General features: G+C 41.9%; 1 protein-coding gene across 7 annotated transcripts in view; it reads left to right on the plus strand.

Annotated features, from left to right (window-relative positions):
- Positions 1-20,102, plus strand: part of Npas3 (neuronal PAS domain protein 3) — an 824,663-nt gene that overhangs the window by 682,179 nt on the left and 122,382 nt on the right. For all 7 annotated transcript variants that reach the window (NM_001427296.1, XM_087552662.1, XM_087552664.1 and 4 more), the window contains 1 exon segment: positions 8,415-8,589. In NM_001427296.1, the coding sequence (NP_001414225.1) occupies positions 8,415-8,589 (175 nt within the window).

Raw genomic sequence — 20,102 nt, forward strand, 5'->3', positions numbered from 1 at the left:
TTAAACACTCCTGATTTGGTCACATTCACAAATCTCTGGGCTCATTCCTCTGATGGAGGGTCCACTCAGTGTTAGGAACTCAACTCTCTTCTTTTTGCTGGTGCCTCTTACTGAAAGGGAAAGACTAGGACATTCCCAACCATCCTAAAACCACTGCTTCAGGAACCTGCTGTGACGTCAGTGCTGTGACCACGAGGACTTGTAATGGTGCACATCACTTACTGGGTGAAAATGGAACGATCTCAAAAAGTCTGCCATTTATTTATTTTTCCCAGAGACCACTTCTGTAAAGATTTAAGCATTCTCAGTTGGAATCTTCTCTGTGCAGAATATCTCATGAGCTGTTATAAATACTTAGCAATCCTCGTTAATTACAGACTGATCAGTTTACCCATCAGGAATGAGAGTCACAGAGAAAGAGATACCACTGTCCAGAGACACCGTACCAGTCTCTGCCAGTCTCCGCCAGTCGTCTTATGGGACCTTGTTCACTTTGAAGACAAGGGGCATCCTGGCATTCCCCCGCCCTTCTTAGGGTCCACAGTGGGTTGTACAGTAAGGTTCTGCATGCTGCTATTACAGTGTCTAGTCAGGTACTCCAGGGGTTATAGGAAAGTGAATAAAAACAAAAATAAAATGTAGTTGGCCTCACCAGTTCCCACAGGAATGGAAATGTTTATTTCTGAAGATAAAATAAACACACGATGTGGTATCTTTCAGCGCACACTCTTCTGAGCAAAAACTCTGGTAACGTCTCTCTAAACAGAGTGGGTTCATTTTCTTATTTGATGACACTGAAAGGTTTTCATTCCACCTCACTGTTCTGATACAGAACCTTCCTTTCTTCTTGTTCTACTAATTTATACATGCATTTCTGTAACAGACCTAAGGCTTTTATGCATTTTTTTTCCTTCAGATAAGTCAGCAAATACATAGAATGAGACAGAGCAGTAAAGAACATCAACTTTCTGTCAAAACAGTTCATAAATATTCAGCAGAGTTCTGCAGTATGTAGGAAGTTATGAAGATGGCGTTAAGATACCAGTAAATCCAAAGGAAACCTATGCTAATCAAGCTATCATATCTTATTATATTTTATTCCCTTATCGCTTTATTATCCTTCAATAACACAAATGTGGCCCCCTCCCCCTAAAAATACTGCAAACAAATCCTCACCTGCTAGGGTGAGATAGAATTTCTACCTTATCCTGGGTCAGGGTTTTCTAACCAGGATGTCAAGGTCTCTTGGTGGATCTGATAGCCTAACCCAGGAGACAGCCCCCAAGCCACCTTTCTCTCTCAGGAGTGACTTTCAGATATTGTTAGCAACCCCTGTGGAGTGGGTCAGGCTAGAGAAGGACCCAATTTAAGTACCACCAGTCGTCACTACTACAAGGCCCTCAAGAAAACTTGTGTCTTCCAAAAGAGCTGTGGCATTCTACCGTAAACGGTAGGTCTTGAAAAATGTTTCTTTCTTTTTTTATATGATAAAAGTCAACAACCCTGTGTTATTTCTAAGATGAAAGTCTTTTAAATGCCTGAAACATGGGCGTAAAGCAATATCCTCTAATGGGCTCACCATGCAGGTGCTATATGACCGCTGCTGGTCCCTTGCACACACCAGATTTTCTCAGTCAAAGGGGCCTTGGACTCACAAGGAGCCCTGTCAGGACACTGCTCTAGTTAAAAAAACATACTGCTCACTCCAGGGGAGCAAGCCATGTCTATTGACATGCTTGCTTGATGTTTGAAAAGACAAATTAGTCCTTCATCTTAGCTATCAGCAGGGCACACGACCCCACATGGAAAAGTCAACTCAAAGCGCTGTATAATATATTTAGTTTCCCACGAAACTTCAGTCACAAAGTCTACTCTGTCCGGTGTGAAAATTACACGCAAGCTAATAATAGATCTCGGAAATACATCTGAGGGGAAGCTGTATAGTTTCGTTTGTCTTTGGGCTGTGGCTTATCCTGGAGCATTGAGTAGGTAATATCTAGGCAGAAAGAGTCTGGACAAAATGACATCACCAGATTTAGTTATGTAAGGCCCATCCTCTATCTGCTGCTGCCAGTACTCTTTCCGTTGGTTGTTGTTGCTGCTACTGTTGTTGTTATTTGTTGTTGTTGTTGTTGTTGTTGTTGTTGCTGCTATTGTGGTTGTTGTTTGTTGTTGCTGCTGCTGCTGTTGTTTGTTGTTGTTGTTGCTATTGTGGTTGTTTATTGTCGTTGTTGTTTGTTCTTGTTGCTGCTGCTGCTGCTGTTGTTGCTCTTGTGGTTATTTGTTGTTGGTTGTTGTTGTTGTTGTTGTTGCTGCTGCTGCTGCGGTTGCTTCTGTTGTGGCTGTTGTGGTTGTTTATTGTTGTGGTTGTTTGTTGTTTGTTGTTGCTGCTGTTGTTGGTTGTTGTTGTTGTTGTTGTTGCTGCTGCTGCTGTTGCTTCCGTTGTGGCTGTTGTGGTTGTTTATTGTTGTGGTTGTTTGTTGTTTGTTGTTGTTGCTGCTGTTGTTGGTTGTTGTTGTTGTTGTTGTTGCTGCTGTTGTTGGTTGTTGTTGTTGTTGTTGTTGCTGCTGTTGTTGGTTGTTGTTGTTGTTGTTGTTGCTGCTGTTGCTTCCGTTGTGGCTGTTGTGGTTGTTTATTGTTGTGGTTGTTTGTTGTTTGTTGTTGCTGCTGTTGTTTGTGTTGTTGTTGTTGCTGCTGCTGCTGTTGCTTCCGTTGTGGCTGTTGTGGTTGTTTATTGTTGTGGTTGTTTGTTGTTTGTTGTTGTTGCTGCTGTTGTTGGTTGTTGTTGTTGTTGTTGTTGCTGCTGTTGCTTCCGTTGTGGCTGTTGTGGTTGTTTATTGTTGTGGTTGTTTGTTGTTTGTTGTTGCTGCTGTTGTTTGTGTTGTTGTTGTTGCTGCTGCTGCTGCGGTTGCTTCCGTTGTGGCTATTGTGGTTGTTTATTGTTGTGGTTGTTTGTTGTTTGTTGTTGTTGCTGCTGTTGTTGGTTGTTGTTGTTGTTGTTGTTGCTGCTGTTGCTTCCATTGTGGCTGTTGTGGTTGTTTATTGTTGTGGTTGTTTGTTGTTTGTTGTTGCTGCTGTTGTTGGTTGTTGTTGTTGTTGTTGTTGTTGCTGCTGTTGCTTCCGTTGTGGCTGTTGTGGTTGTTTATTGTTGTGGTTGTTTGTTGTTTGTTGTTGTTGCTGCTGTTGTTGCTGCTGTTGCTTCCGTTGTGGCTGTTGTGGTTGTTTATTGTTGTGGTTGTTTGTTGTTTGTTGTTGTTGCTGCTGTTGTTGTTGTTGTTGTTGTTGTTGTTGCTGCTGCTGCTGTTGCTTCCGTTGTGGCTGTTGTGGTTGTTTATTGTTGTGGTTGTTTGTTGTTTGTTGTTGTTGCTGCTGCTGTTTGTGTTGTTGTTGCTGCTGCTGCTGCTGTTGAATACTCTAGGCAGTACAAGGGACCTGTTTCCTTTTTGCCATTATTCAACCCAGGCATGGTGACATGAACCTGTAATATGAATAGGCAGAGGCAGGCAGATTGTGAGTCCAGCACCAGTCTGAATTAGAAAGCTTCTGTCTCAAAAGAACAACAAAAACAAAACAACCAGAGCAACAAAATCAAGGCACTCAGTTAGGGTAAAGTTAGTCCTTGTGGTCAAAGGTGGAAGCAGCCATGTCTATTTCTCCTTCTGAAGCTCAGAAAACCATCGAAAGACCTCCAGGTCTGTTTCCTGAGTTGGACAAATGGAACTACCAAATATGGTGATTGAACTTACTGTGAGATGAAGAGGTCCTTAAATTTGCCGTAAATGTCATCTGAGCCAATGAGAGGACCCCACTAAGGGTGAAAAGCTACCATTTTCCATTGTGAAGATCCTCATGAAGGACTGAGGATACAACCAACAATCATACTGGGTGGATTACTAAGATTCTACTCTTTGTGATTTGAAAGTGTTTTAATCTTTTTTGTAAAGTATGTTTTAATTCAGATAATGAGGACATGGATTGTGAAGTTTGGAAATTAACCATCTAACTTTTTTGCCTTAAACTGGAAACAAAAAAAAAAAATGGGTAGAAGAGGATGACCACTGGACTCTTAAAAGAATTTCTCAAAGCCTGCCTTTCCCAGCACTTGTTTAATTTCATCCTCAGTCAAATTCAGCTGGGTCTACAAAAAAGAAGGTCTAGCTGTTAATGTACCTAGCAAGGGTTTACTGGAGATGAACACATTATGGTGCTATATTGTAATACAGTTTACAGACTAATACACTACAGCCATAATGCTGGTAATAACACTTAGGAGAAAAAGAAAACAATTTAAGCATGATCTAGTTCATCATAGATCAAATGATCTTGTTTTAGATCTAACGCTCTGTACATTTTATGCAGCAAACATCTGTGGTAGATGAACAAGATAAAACAAGTACAGAGAGTGAACGCTTTAGAAGAATTAGCAACTAGGGGGTTGACAGTATCCCACTGGCAATGGATTGGGGTTTTACTTTTTCTACTCAAAACTAACATGAAGTAATGTCTACTTATTGGGCAACAAACAAAAATCTTGATCTCTGTAGTCTTTTGAGCATCAAAATTGGTGGGAGTAAACACAAATTTAGTGTATCTGCCAGATCAATCTTCATAAGAAAAAAATTAAAGTTTAGGTTCAGAAGTTGTAAACTATGAGTTTACCAAGTGGACTTAGTCTCCTTCTAGCCCTAAGGATCTGGATAAACTTGAAACAGCATTTCAACTTTTGAGAACTATGATTTTGCCAGTTAAAGTTGGAGGCCATAATAGGTAGTTTTTAAGTCTTTTTCCATTTCTAAACAGTAGTGCCCTGAAGGCAGACCTGAGATGACTGGAACTGTCAGGTAAGTATAAGGTATGATGACTAGGACAGGAAGCAACACTCTAGAAGACTAGAGGTAAATGTCAAGCTGGCTGCTGACTACCTCCGTGTCTGTTTTGAGGTAGACAGCCTCCTTCTGCATTTTCCTTAGGTCCAAGAGTTCAACTACAAAGCATCCTGAGACCCAAGAGTCTGGCGGGTTGCTTGCCCCTAGTCCACTTCTGAGAACTCAGTGTGGTCTTCAAGCAAAGATAAAGGACAGAAGGATTCAGAGTCCCCTGCTCAGTGTATTGGTGTTACAAATACTATTTGAGAAGTGAGAGCCCAAGTCTATCTCGACAACTAGCCCTTTCCACTATTGAGATTCTGTTTCTTTGACATGGGGGTGAGCATAGCACTTAGAATATTTTATGAGATAGAGCAAAGAATATGGGCATAGGAACGCACACCTGTAAATCCTAGCACTTTGGAGGTGATGGCAGGAAGAAGGTCACCACAATTTCCAGGCTATCTTCATTGACAACTGGGAGTCACAGGATAGTCAAATGCCACACAGTAAGATCTTGTGTCAAGTGGGGAAAGCACATTCACAGAGTAAATAACTAATAATACTATTATTCTAGTATTTATAGTTAGGTCTCACAAGATATCACTATCGTTGTAGCCCCTGTTGGTTGAAATGTCCCAATGTGACAACACAAACGCAAGCTACGCAGGAACATCTATTCCTGTGCTCCTCTGTCCTTGTCCACCAGACAGTAACAAAAGTGGGCATTTTACTGTGTTTCATTTACTCTCTGTGTGTGGGGGTGTGTGTGCATGTGTGTATGTGTGCATGCATCTTTGTGTCTGTGCCATGCCCTCTGTGTGTGTCCCACACCGTGCCATGCATTCCAAGGTCAGACAACAACTTGCAGAGGTCAGTTCTTTTCTTCCACCATGTGATTTCTAGGGCTCAATCTGAAGATGGCTATGTTTACAAGGAAGTGTCTCCACCCTCTACACCATCTTGCCAACCCAAGAGTAGGCATCTAAAGGGTTTTATTTTACCTCACAGAGTGACGATCCTCCTGCATGGTCTCACTAGATTTTCAAATAGAGATATGGAGCAAGGCAGCCATGACTTGTCTTCTCTTTGACCTAAAGACCATAGCTGTACATCACTCCTAAGAAACAGTGTTGCAGGTAGAATGCACTGTGAGAGGTGTCCCCATTGTCCCCCATAGTACCTAGCTGCCAGTTTGCAACAGTAGACTGGAGTCCAAGTAGGTTACAGGAACTGTTCAAGGCCATACAGCTGCCCTAGGGAAGCGTCTGATCTGAAATTCAGGTTCTGACCCCAAGTAGCCTGTACCACCCACCATACCCATGGGCTCAACCACAACAGATATGTGGAGGCTATGGCAATGTCAACTCACCAGTGTTAACTTCTCCATAAATTTTAGGTTTTACTGTTTGGGATTTCCAAAAACAGTCTGTGCTCTTAACTGCTAAGTCATCTCTCCAGCCCCAGTATTGGGTTTTCAGTAAAGGATCTCGCTGCTATACATAGTAGGGCATGCTGTGACTTAACCTTGCTCTACACACCAGGAAACAGCTTCCTGGGAAGGAAGGATCTATACCTCCAGGAAAAGCAGTTGTAAAGACCTTGACTCTGCTCTGTAGGGCTGGTTTTCATGAACAGTCAATAACCAGCACCCTAAAAATATTTCACTGGGGTTTTAATCTTGTCACAGTCTGCGGTGTGTGTCTGAAGGTCACAGAAATATTACAGTAAAACACTGGGATCTCAGAAGAGTGAAGTGCTTTGATTGGACTCTGTGTGCAGTGAGTGACTTCCTCATAGCCGCTAATCCCCAAACAAAATAACCATCAAGAAATATTAAAACACACATTTTATTAGTTTCATTTGATTTCTTAATTGCGCAAAGTCAGTTTACCCATTTAGTGCTGTGTGAAGTGCTTAGAGGCAAGGCGCACATTAAAGGGATTATTTCCATGTAATCCCCCCCTCCCAGAGGGTAGGAGCCGATCACCGTGAATCCCAATGTGCTCTCTGTCACAATACCAAGTAGAAGAAATAGGTATTGTAGATGAGAGAGTCAGCAGCAGAATAAAGTAAGAGAGTGTAATTTAATAGCTGCACAAAGTACCTCATTTTCAGTAAAAGTTGGGCGAGCCTTTTTCGGGAAGAGCTATTACCCAAACTCAATTTTGCCTTCTCTTTCCCTGGTTGTGCCTCTGCTAATTGATAGATGTCGAAGATGTGTAGCCTGTTAAGATTTTAATCAAATGCTGTCTGCAGGTAGAGGTGATCATCTTCCCCAGACTTGGAGCACTGAGCACAATGATTGATCTGAGCATCCTGCTCTCTGTGACAGTTTGCCCTCCCTTCCTTCCTGGAAGGAGACATTTGGTAGAGTTTGGAAAGATGCTGCCCATTACACGGCAAAGAGGTAGGAATCGAGTTAGGTGGTTATACTCCCAAGAAACTGGATGCTCTGGAAATTTCTATGGCTCACCATGAGTCCATCACACTGCAAAGGACAGGGAAACCCATTAGTGACCCAGGCAGAGCTTTTTCCTGTCCTGCTGCTGACGTGCCTACCCCCACCGCAGTGCCTGCCATGCAAGGACATTCTGTTAGGAGCATTAAGGCTGGCCTCAGGAAGAGATAAAAGTCTGAGCGGTCTGGGAGGCTGAAGGTAAGGCCGGTCCTTGCAAGCAACTTCTCCCCCCACCTGAAGCAGGTGACCCTTTTCACAGAGGCCGTGTTTGACAGCACTGAGATACTCAGCCCCCTCTTCTGATACTTCATATTCATCCTCTGTTCTTGGAGGCAGCATCATTCAAAGACAAAATAAAACACTTTTTAAAGCCCTCGAGGAGCTTTCTACCATGTATTTTATTAGATTGAAGGCAAAACAAGCTGATACCAGCAGAAAAAAAGATGGCTGCTTCAGACCCCAGCTGACCTCTTTTGCATGGAAAAATTCTCCATACGATTACAGAGCTAATGAGTGATATTTAATGAAAACATTATGCCTTTGCATATATTTGTAAGAGGCACTTTGGACATTTAAGCTTACATAGAAATAAAAGGATATGCATTTTTTTAAAAATATGTTAGAAATCTGTGTATTTAAAAGAAATACTCGCCTGCTATCTCTGGCTGTTTCTGTAAGGGTTTTTATACAAAGCACAAACTTCTCAGCATGAAAACCGTAGGACTCAGTCAATCATCCAGTTGACACCAAACATACAAGTATTTGATGATGCGTGGACAAAACAGCTGAACGCAAGGCAGACTTGTCCACATTTCACGGAACGTTTTGGCTCTATGCAAACAACACTGTATTGGGGGCGGGGGGGGGGGGGGCGGAGTGGGCTAAACAATTGCTAAATAAATACATGTGGAGAAACAACATTCTTTCCCTTCCAAGAATCCTGAAGTATCTGATGATAGAGACTTGGAGCCGAAATTGCTTCTGGGGCCCTGTCGTCCTTTCTCTTCTCAGAATCCATGTCACCGTGTTACCGTATGGAACATGGAAAAGCCCATGACACCTCTCTCTCCACTTCTCTCCCTCTCTAGGTGGAGCTGACAGGCAGCAGCGTCTTTGACTATGTCCACCCTGGGGACCACGTGGAGATGGCAGAGCAGCTGGGCATGAAGCTCCCGCCTGGGCGGGGCCTCCTCTCGCAGGGCACCACAGAGGACGCGGCCAGTTCGGCATCTTCCTCCTCTCAGTCAGAGACCCCTGAGCCAGGTGGGAATTGCGAAGCCAGTGTGTTTGCAGTTGGCGGTCGGTGGGCAGGACCGTCGCCGAGTGAGTGTGCTCAAGGTGCCCGTGTGGAGCGACTATAAATAGAGCTAAGGGTATTTAACAATTCCACGCAGCTTTCAGCCCCATGCAGTAATTAAATAAGGAAGAGATTTGAAAATAAGGAGACATTTTAATAAGTGTAATCCAGAGATCTCATTTCAGTTGAACAATGCATCTGGAAGGGACGATCTCCTCTGGTTTCCCTTTCAAATTACTAGAAGGAGATCTGCGGGCTTGGAACAGCCTCTCCTTTCTTCTTACACATTTATTTATTATTCAGCAAAATGTACCCTCTGGCAGAGGCATCTTGAATATTAGCTTGTAGAGAATTAAAAGTATTAGGCATTTGCAGAAATCTTGGTTTTCTCTCTCTTTCTTTTATTTTCTCCCTCCCCGCCCCCCCATTTTTTTTCTTTTTAAAGCATCAGAAGGTACTTGAAAGATGTGAACAGATAAATTAAGGCTAAAAAGAAAACAGAAATGGCTACATTTTAAACCGCCTTTCCACCCTCAGTATTTAATTAGATCAATTGTATAGAGGAATGAACAGAGGTGACATTCCTCATTGGAATTCCTTCCAGGACTCTTATAGACTTTGCATTCAGAATGTTCCCATTTTCATTGTGTTGTACTGATGATAATTTAAGTATTAGGGGAAAATCCATTTATAAATTAAACAAAATGACTTGATATCCATCAGTCCCCTAGTTCATCAAGCTGTTCAAACACGGGGAAGATTGGCTGGTCGGCCCGGGTCTTCCGAGAGCGCTGGTAATTAGATCTGCGAAGGATTTATTCTTTGCTGATTGGGGCTTTAAATTAATTGAAGTTCCACATTTGTGGTTTTGTCCTTTTTGTACTTTTTTAAAGGAGATATTTCATATTCTTGTGTGGTGGAGTGCTTGGCCAAGCAGCAGTGGTTTAAATGTTAATTTTTCTCATGAGAAGTTTAAGATTTTTAATGAATCAAGGCCTGATTTCAAGTGCAAAGTTTTATTTGCTTACTTGAGAAGTTATTTTGCACTCTTCAAAGATGCCTGCATTTAAAACTACTTGGTCTGTAGTTTTAAAACAGAATTTGCAACACAAAAGCATCATATTAGAGAGGAAAATGAAAACCCTGCCTTAAGATTAATTTTTAAAATAACTACATATTTCAAGAAAATAATCTTTCCTGCCTGGAACTGATCACAATATGTGTATTCATAGGGAAAAAAGAAAAAGTATTGCCTCTCTTGGAAATATCTTAACTCCATACAGAACCAAATCCATGTTTTCCCACGGACATTAAGGGAACCCTTGGGCGTGTCCATTACTCATATTGTTCATTTAAGACCATTCTTTACCCTTTACATTGAAAATAACTTCCTGGGAGAAGCCATATATTCTTTATACCATAGCTCACTGACTTTACTGAATGAATATGTCAGCTAGATAATTGACACCGGCTTTTCATTGTTAGAACACTCCTAGCTCTGTACACGAGAGGCAGCATGTGAGAAGGGCTTTCTGTTCATTGGGTCTAAAGATGGATCCAGGGCCTGGCTTCCTCGTGACTCAGTATAAAGGAATTTGAATTGAAAGGCCGTTGTCTAATGGAAGGTCTTGAGAAAATGGATTCTGTTTCCATGAGTCACAAAGATGACTCCAGGATCTTGTCGGTCATTCAGTACAAATCCCAGCATTGGCAGCATAAATACCAATAGGCGCCCTTTGCTGTTGCCCCTGGGAAGAGATCCTAAGAAGAAGCGGGTGAGCCAATCAAACTTTCCACTTTTCCCGTGGAAAGTTAGTCCTACTTTGAAGCCCAAGTCTCCTTTACTGCAACTCCCCCCTCTCTTCCATAGGGTTTCATATCATGTCCTACAGTGTCTTGTGTAGACACTCAACTGTCCTATGAGATAGATCAAGTCCTCCCTTCTTTCTGCTACCAGGCGAGACTGCAGGGTCTGCAGCCACTATCCATCCACTGGTGTCTTCCTAAGAATGTCATCGGCCACACCATCGGCCTTGACGTGGTTGTAGTTTGTTGATGACCTTCTAACAACCTACATGCCTCTAAACACTGAGCACCGCTCTTAGGTGTTCCACGACCATTTCAGAGAACTGTCACCTTTTCAGTTTAGATAACTGAGCTTTTGTTAATGCACTATAAAGTTAAGTCATATCCCAACTGGTTCTTCTAGGGCACACAATAAACCCAGTTAAATAGCCTAAGGAAAGAGCTTGGATAAATCCCATGCACTCTGTTCTAGCCTGCTTTTCATTCTACAAAACTGGAGGACACAGGCTGGCCTTCTTAAAGGGATTCACTACTGCACATGTCTCCATACTTCCTTCCTCCAGACCTACTCTATCATTTATATCAACAACTGATTGACAGGCACTGGCTTGCCCTTCCTGTAGCTGTTCTCATTAGCACACAGGAAACTCCTCTTTTCCCACCACTCAAGAGCCAGTACCCATCAGCTAAGCTCCCATAAGAAAGGGCCCTCCTTCTGCAGGGTGAGTGTGACACCCACCATTAAGGCATAACCAGTCCATCTTAGCTCTCTATATCTACTGAATTTGGTTATTTTCCTTTGGGGTTTGAAAATGCAATTAGGTTGACTACTCAAATACACCCTGCTCACAGGGTGCTACCTGGAATGAAATACCTTCACTAATACAGATGATTGCTCCAAGAGAATTACTTCAAAAGTGCACGTCAGGCACTACATCCCAAAGCTGCTTATGTTTCTCAGAAGCTGAAAATTTTTAACAAGATTTCCTAATTCTTAATAACATGAGGGAACATTATTGAAGACTCTTGTTCACTACCTGGTAATCTTCTAGACTCCTAGAAGATTGATGAAACGCAGACTCCTTTCTATGTACCGGTAAAATTTGGTTGGAAAAGGATATCAGTATCTGGTTATTATGGAAATGAAAGGGCTAGTGGGTAAGGAATTTTTCAGACGTCCTGATGTGTGCAGTGTAGCATCACTAAATGACTAAAATCTAAATAACACTTGGCATTATAATAAAAGGAAATAAGTGACTAAAGCCGTTTCAAGGTGGTGACACTGTGTCATGATAGGAATTCTGTTTCCCTGACTGCCAACCCTCTGATTGTCTTGTCTTGAATCTGTCTCAAGATAATGGAGGGGGGGTGGGGGGCTGTTGAGCAGGAATCTGTTGACTTGACAGCAAGCCCAAATAAGTATTTTTACAGATAGTTCAGTAAATATATTATTTCCTTTGGAGAAATCTTAAGTCAAGCATTAGAAAAATAAATGGGTACCCTGGCTTTTAAAAGCCCTGATATTCCAGAGGGCCCTTTTGGAGGAGGTAGGTCAGAATATTCTGAAGGAGACTGTTCCTCACTGTCCGGCAGGCAGCCGTTACTATTCCCTGGCAAGCTCTGACAACAGGGGAGTCCAGCCCCTTGGTGCCTGCCGCTGACATGGCGAGCTACTTGGATGGTGCGTTTTCACTGTGTAGATCTGCCTGTGCCTTTCTATGCTCCTAATGTTTCTACATCTTGGTGTTACAAACCCTATCAATGCTGCCTTCCAGATGCTTCATAAACAGAAAGACAGCTTTTCCCAGAAATCCTGAAGGAACTTTAAAAATCTATTTTGAAGGCAGAATAATTTTTTTCTTGAGTTGTCAAAAAATGTATTTTTACTCAAACTTCTTTGTTCATATAACATCTTTTATAATTATAAAATTAATTTATACTCATTATGAAAACTTTAGAATATGCCGAAGAGAAGTGGGGGAAGGCAAAGCAACATTGACTGTTACGAAGGAATCACCTTTGTACAAACAGGGCCACCACACAGCCTTCCAGATATCATCTCTCTTCCTGTAGGCGTACACCCTTAAGTAAGAGGCTCCAAGGGCATGTTGCTTGACTTTTGTTTTGTCTATTTTCCTAAGTAAGATCCTGACATTCATCTTTCTGGCACCCTGCTTTCTCATGTAACCTCACAAGCATCTTTCTGTGTCATATTTCTCTCGTCAAAATGAAATTCCCTCTTGTCTCCAGCGGTTTGCCTCCTAGATGATAGCAGTCAGCACCCGCCATAGAGCAACAGACCCAGGCCTTGCTTGGAAAGAATTCAGCAAGGACAAGAGGTTCTTGTAGCTTATTGGATGGATGTGAGTTTGTAGGAGGAGAAATCAATACTACACTAGGATTTAGACAATTTAACAAAATACGTGAGACAGTATTGGGGGTGAAGACTAACTATGGCAGCATGGTTAACCACTGGGTGTCTAAAGCATAGGCTATCATGTCTCACATTTCGGACAGGATGTAGTCTGTTTTGTGGGCTGAGTTGGCATAAGCTCCATGCCTACGATGCCTGTTCTGTGTCCCAAATGCTGCTCTAAGGGATGGGGTAGGAGAGTGTTTATGGAAATGGAAATTACCGTCATTGCTGTGTTTTACCTCTAAATCCTCCATCTACAGAAAAGGACTCATCACTGGGTGATTTTTTTTAAGTGAAAAATTAGAGAAACAGATGACAAGAGGTAACAACAAAGAACATAAAATAATCTGAAGATCAGATCAATATTTTACTTCTTGGATATAAGATATACGTGGAGTTTGTTGTGTGGGTTATTATCTGGTTTGTGGTAGGTTTTTGTTTGTTTTTTTTTTTTATTTCTTTTTTAAGATTGATTACAATTTCCTACCAGTGAGCTGAATTTAGAAGTTAGACAAGGGAAACCATCTCACTAAGCTCACATCCGGCCCAGGTCCCCAGACAGTGTGACTGTATCCACACCACTGTCTGCTGTATTGCAAATGTCAAACAGAAGGTGTAATGGATTTAATATTAGCGCTGGCCAAGGTGTTGAGGGAGCTGTTAATAATGTCACTCCAGTTATTGATCTGAAGCCTTTAAAAATCAGAGAAAAGTGAGAGATCCTCTACTGGGGAAAGGCATACAGTGACTGGTTTTTATTGCCAATATATTTCTACATATAGAGTGGCGACTCTCTGGAATTATGTTATTGTCATTAATCCATGAGAGATATTTTTGGAGCCATTATATGGTAAGATAATATTATGGAGGCCATTCTGAATGCTAATGATTAGAGCAGTCCCTGTAGACATAAATAAACTTCAGTTCTTTGCATGATGACTTCAGCATTCATACAAGTTGTGACATAATAGGTCCTTAGCACATGGTGACCATGTTTTAGGCATTGGACATATAAACAACAAACTACAGTGCACCTCTTTCGGCTTTCAAAAGCTCTGACAATAAACCCTGACGTGACTAGGTAAGGATGGAAATAGATTTGTTCTTCCAGTCTGGAACCTGTTCACGAAGTTAGCGCTTCCGTTGCCATGTTGGTCTGCACATAATAAAATCCCTGCTTTTCATATTCCCAAACTAATAAATGAGACTAAAATTTATAATTTATGTCTAGTGCTTATCAAGCTGCAAAGACGCATCTAATCCTTTCCCAGTTTCCCTCAACATAAACAAAGATAAATCCATCAGATAATGCCGTACCGTCATCGCCGTTGGACTGAATATGAAGTGCTTTGCCACTAAACAAGTTCTCAGTCCCTCAACCTTGCTTGACACTTGTTAATTCCAGGGGCCCAAGTACATGCCATAGAAACACCCCAACAAAATTAACCTTTCGATAATCCAAAGAGATTAGCCTTCAGGAGTAAGTGAAGCTTTTATGCAAAATTGTATCTCCAATATGATTTCTTATCTTTAACAATGTCATTGTTCTTTTGAAGTAGAATATAGACTATTTTCGAGGCAGTCCTGAACGTAAGGCACACTGTGAGCTCTGTATTTAAGAGAGACAGTTTGAAGCCAGCAAGGTCTGTTTGGCGAGACCGACAGGTCTAGGCTGTATAACACCGGATCTCAAAAGAAACAGAAACGGCAGCCACTACTTATACCAGATCTGCCTTGCCAGGTTTAGAGTAATTCTCTCGCCTCAAAAAAGCTACCTCAATGGAGTATTATTTTTTTTCCCTGCAGAAAATAGGCTATTTTTAAATGTCACCTTTATCCCTGATTAAGCTAAACAAGGCCACTCGAACTGCCACCAAAGGGAAAATACCCCCCCCCGCCCTCTTCCTGCATTCAGACATAAGCCCACTTACCACCTTCGTCTGTGCTTGCCATGCTGTGCTGCTTGTCAGTGTATGGTATAAACACTCACAAGGTTGGCGTAGACGTCCAGAATCTTGCCAACGGAACTAAAGATGAAAATAAATCAAAATATTCTTCCCAGTAAGCCCTCTGACCCAGTCAGCACCTGAGTGTTGCCCTTCTGGGCCAGCTCACCGGATGCACAGCTGCAGCACCAGGCTCTTTGGGACCTAATATTTTGAAATCAGCATTGGTGACCCCTTCTCCACAGAAGGCAGATTCCCTTTCAGTCCCAGAAAAGATACTGGGAAGACACACACACACACACACACACACACACACACACACACACGATTTCTTATTTTTAACAGTCATTGAAATAGAATATAAACTATGTGGTAGTCAAGTATACATATTAATTATATGTATATATATCACATATATACGAATATACATAAGTATATATAATATAAACAAATATATATTTGAACTATATATAAAAGGCCTATATATTTATATATGTATATAAAGCATATATTTATATATATGTATATATATAAGGCATATATATGAAGTATATATACAAATTAGTGTAATGGTATTTTCAAGATCCATTTTATTCAATAGCAGAAACGAAGATATCTTACCAAAATATAGGTTAGACATTAGGTTAACTCTGGGTATGTCTGTGTATATTTGCATGGATGTTACATGTACATATGTGTTTGTGTATATGTTTGAGTGCATACATATTTTTTCCTAACACAATCCAGCAAAATGGTTTAGGAAATAAATTCTTAAATACATTTTGTTGTAAGTTCCCTTAAATAGCTTGCCAGGTTGTAATTTTACTTCCATTTACCTATAGTGATAAGGGGTACATTTTTCAAGTTTCTAAAATGAAACCTAATACAAGTTGTTAATGATGACATGTTCTGCCCATTAAAAAATGTGGATGTCTTTGTCACTGGATAATTAAAAATTATAGATTCTACAGCTGTTGCTTTGAAGAAAGCACAAGTTATTTGCTTTTAATACATATCACTGCACAGAAATTTCATCCCTGTCCAAATTATACCGTTCTGAATTCTTCATCTGCACTAAACAGCAGCCGTACAAAGGATCAGTTACCTGGCATTGACTGAGCTTTGCAGGGTGCACACATCAGAAGAGGCAGAACTGGCTGGAAACCATTTCCACCCCTAGTGAGCAATTTACTCATGATTGCTTGGGGAAAATACTGGAAATATTGCTTCTGTGTAAAGTTTGCAACTTCCAGTTGTCAGCTCTTTGCCAAGCAGTTATCCCCAAGTATAGCTTTAATGCACAATACACTCTGGCCACTGTGATCATGGCGGCCCTCCTACCCTGCTTGGTGTGTGCAGGGCATGGGAGCTGCTAATTACAGGAGTTAATCCACACCTTATCCCTCTGGGGCAGGTCAGCGTGCTATCCCTGTTCTACAGCTGGAGGAAAGGGGATGGAAATTCTAAGTGGCTGGCTCCCTAGCCATACAGGTTAGATTTAGCAGCCAAGATTAAAAGAAAAGGTACAATAGTAATGTTGAAGTAGGTGGGAAGACAGGAGACAGGTGATGGGGGTGGGGTGTGAGATGGTAACATGGTAGGACTCACACTAGAAGAGTTTCCACCAAAGGGAATCTGAAGTCCAAACTGAATCCTAATTGTCCCTTTACACATGTATGACATTGGGCTAAAATACTTTTTTAATAATGAAATATCTTATGGGGGGCGGGGTCCATCTAGTCGTTTGCTTTGCTTTTGTCTCTGCAATGAAAACCTTTATGCTACAGTGAACAGTGATCTCTGAATAAAACACAGGCAAGAGTCAACCTTGAATCCCTCATTCCATGTTCACTGTGTGACCCCAACCAGGAGCACAGCCAAAATTGTGTGCTCTCAAAATTGTGCGTGCAGCCTTGACTCTGTCTCAGCCAGCCCTGGGCATGGCTCTGTGTAACTTCATCAGTCTCTTCCTTCCAGAAAGTCTCCAAGAGGGGCTTAAGATAGACAAAGAGCACCAATGTCCAGTAGGAGTGAGATATAACTGCGGGTAACTGTTAATGACATGCAGTCCTGGTTTCTAGACCCTCTAGAAGCAATACCCAATTTCTTCTCGCTTACAGAATCAGCAGAGGGGGGTGAAAACTTTAGTCTTTGCTCTAGCTATTATTAACCATAGTGAAACTTCATTCAAGATCTAGGTCTGCTTAGTAGAGACATTAAAGATAGCAGAGCTTACTCAACAGCTACTGATTGAATATCATGTTTCAGATATGGTGTGAAACACTGAGGATACAGCGATAAAGACCCCTGTGTTCCGATAGCTGACCATTCTGTGAAGGGAACACATGAGGTCATTCCACTGTGCAAGCACGTAGATTTATAGAGAAGGGCAACATTGGAGCACACATCGGCAGAACTACTTCAGCAACAGCAGCTTCAACATCCCCACACACACGTGCAGACCCTGACTACCAGAGGCCTTGCTGGCCATTACCAGAGTCTGTGTTTGTTTTTGTTCTTTTCTTTCATTAGGTGACCTAACACTGCCTGGGGCATAGTCTGAGAGAAGGAGAATCCCTCTGACTGATGCTTCCAGACTGCAGAGAGACATCCTAAAAGGGAGGTGTCCTCAAACAGCCTTCCGTCCACCTTATGCGAGCCAGTTTTACAAACTGAAATTCAGGAAATCCTGGCTTGGACAACTGTCCTGACTGGAATTTTTCCACATGAGGCAGAGCTTTTGCAAGAAGTCTAACAATAATAAAAGCTATTTATTGATGCCACAAGTACACTTGGCCCCCATACTCCTGTTTTATAAGAGGGTACACTTCTAAGTATTTTTATTTCTCAAAGCAATCCCCAAATGACCCTTCTAGGTAGCTGCTTAGCATACAAGAGGTAACAGTCCATCGTCACTAGGCGAAGTCACGGTCAACAGACAGTGGAAATAAGAAGATACGTTGTTTTCCACAGTTGTAGTGTAAGAACATACAGAGCAGCTCAGTGATGGTGACGAGCTTTGACTAGGAGGGATAATGTCTCCACTCTACTAATGAAACCAATGTCAGAGCAGAGAGACAGAGACAGTGTTGAAGATACTCACCCCACAGAGCACAGTGTGATGGTGGTGCTGCATTCTGGGGCAGAATGGATACCATCCTGGATAAAGTAAAGGAACATTTTCTCTCTACTGATGCAAGATCAGAGAGCACCCCAAGTGCCACCATGACCCTTCTGAGATTAGGGCAATAAGTCACTCATTAAAGCAGTGGCCCATTCAAGTGTGCGTATCTATTAATGATAAAGTCCCAAATTTAGAAACCTCCTGCCTTAAGAGTCATATTCTGCAAATCCCCATGGACTGCTGAGTTCCTTCTGTAATGTGACTAGTAATGTACATAGAAATCTTGGCGTGAACCAGCCACTCTGCCAAGCCTAGACCATGCATGATGGAAGCCAGTACCTCACAAAACATTATAAAGATGGCAGCCCTATCTTTCCCATTTTACAAGTGGGCGATTGCCTTAGTTAGGATTCCATTGCTGTGAAGAGACACCAGGATCAAGGCAACTCTTATAAGGACAACATGTAATTGGGGCTGGCTTACAGGTTCAGAGGTTCAGTCCATCATCATCAAGGTGAAAGCATGGCAGCATCCAGGCAGGCATGGTGCTGGGGAAGGAGCCGAGAGTTCTACATCTTGTTCCAAAGGCAAACAGAAAAAGACTGGCTTCCAGGCAGCCAAGAGGAGAATCTCAAAGCCTACCCTCACAGTGACGCACTTCCTCCAACTAAGCCACACCTAGTACAACAAGGCCACACCTTCTAATAGTGCCTCCTTGGGCCAAGCATATTCAAACCACCACAATTATTAAGAAAAAGGATATTTTTTAGCACATGAAAGCCTTAAAGCCAGTAGTTGAAAAGTCAAGGATTTGGCTCCAAAGCAGCCTAGCCCAACACCCAGTACTAACCATTCCTCCAAAATATGCCTCCACAGCCTACCCGAAATAGCTATCCACCTCCCACCTGAAATCACCATCCGTGAGCACCCATCCTCCTTCCTACCCAAAAGGTCTTTCTTACAACATAGGTAACTTGCATTCACAGCACTTGATACTAGACTATTTTTCCAGGAATGTTCAGGGTGGTTCACTAGAAAAACCTGGAAACAAAAGTCATTTAAGAGACCTGGGGAGGGCAGGGTGCAAGGAGGAGGGAGGGCTGGAGAGGTGGCTCAGTGGTTAAGAACTTGCTGTTCTTGCCAAAGGACCTGGGTTCAGTTCCCAGCACTCACATGGTGACTCACAACCATCTGTAGGCACATATGAGGTATATATACATACAAGCAAAACATACACATTAAATAAATATAAAAAAAGAAAAACGTTAAAAAGAGGCCAACACTGTAAAGCCAGCATGAGGAGGAGTCAAGCAGAAATATGGAGAAAACTTGCAAAGCCAGCAACAGTGGTCTGGAATTAAGGGTGACACGTAGGGAAAGGCAGAGAGCCGGGTCATGCTCAGGACTTAATGAGAAGCTTCTGGGGACCTTTAGACGTTTCTCAAGTCTTAAGCTTTCATGTATGGCCAGGATCATCAGCACACTTCCATTTGGTATTGTATCCTAAAACATTTTAAAATTTAAAATAATATACGTACATCAATTGTGCCATATTAATATATAAATTCCTTGAATATCGAATGCTAATTCTTTTAATGGTTTACTCAAGTGTATCGTAGAATTATATTGCTCCAGAATGTGATGGCGTTGATAAAGCTGTTGGTACCAGAAGGAAGTAAATGTCCACTCACTTTTGTCTATCCACCTTTTCATTGAGTAGAGTATGTTGGAAAGTGATTAAAAGCTTGAAAATTATTTTAATTGACCATAGAAAGTGAATTAAAATGTCATCTCTATGTAGAAAATACTTGTATTTCACAGACATGATGTAAAAGTGTAAAAGTAACATAAGTCTAGACCAGAGAGGTGGCTCAACACAGTAAAGGAACTTGCTGCCTGACTTCCTTCCTAAGGGCCCACATGGTGGGAAGACAGAACTGACTCTAAAAGATGTTTTCTGACTTCCACAAGCTTGTACATGTGCATGCGCATGCGCATGTGTGCACGGGTGTGCGCGCGCGCACACACACACACACACACACACTCACATGCACACACACACACACATACAGAGAGACAAAGAGACAGACACACAGAAAGATTTTACCGTAGTACAAGTCTATAGCAGCATATGCAAGACCTTCACTATCTCTTTCAATCTTTCAGCTCAGCAGTCATTCAGTCATT

The sequence above is a fragment of the Rattus norvegicus genome, chromosome 6 (assembly GCF_021556685.1).
Source record: "Rattus norvegicus strain SHRSP/BbbUtx chromosome 6, alternate assembly SHRSP_T2T, whole genome shotgun sequence".
Taxonomy (NCBI): Eukaryota; Metazoa; Chordata; class Mammalia; order Rodentia; family Muridae; genus Rattus; species Rattus norvegicus.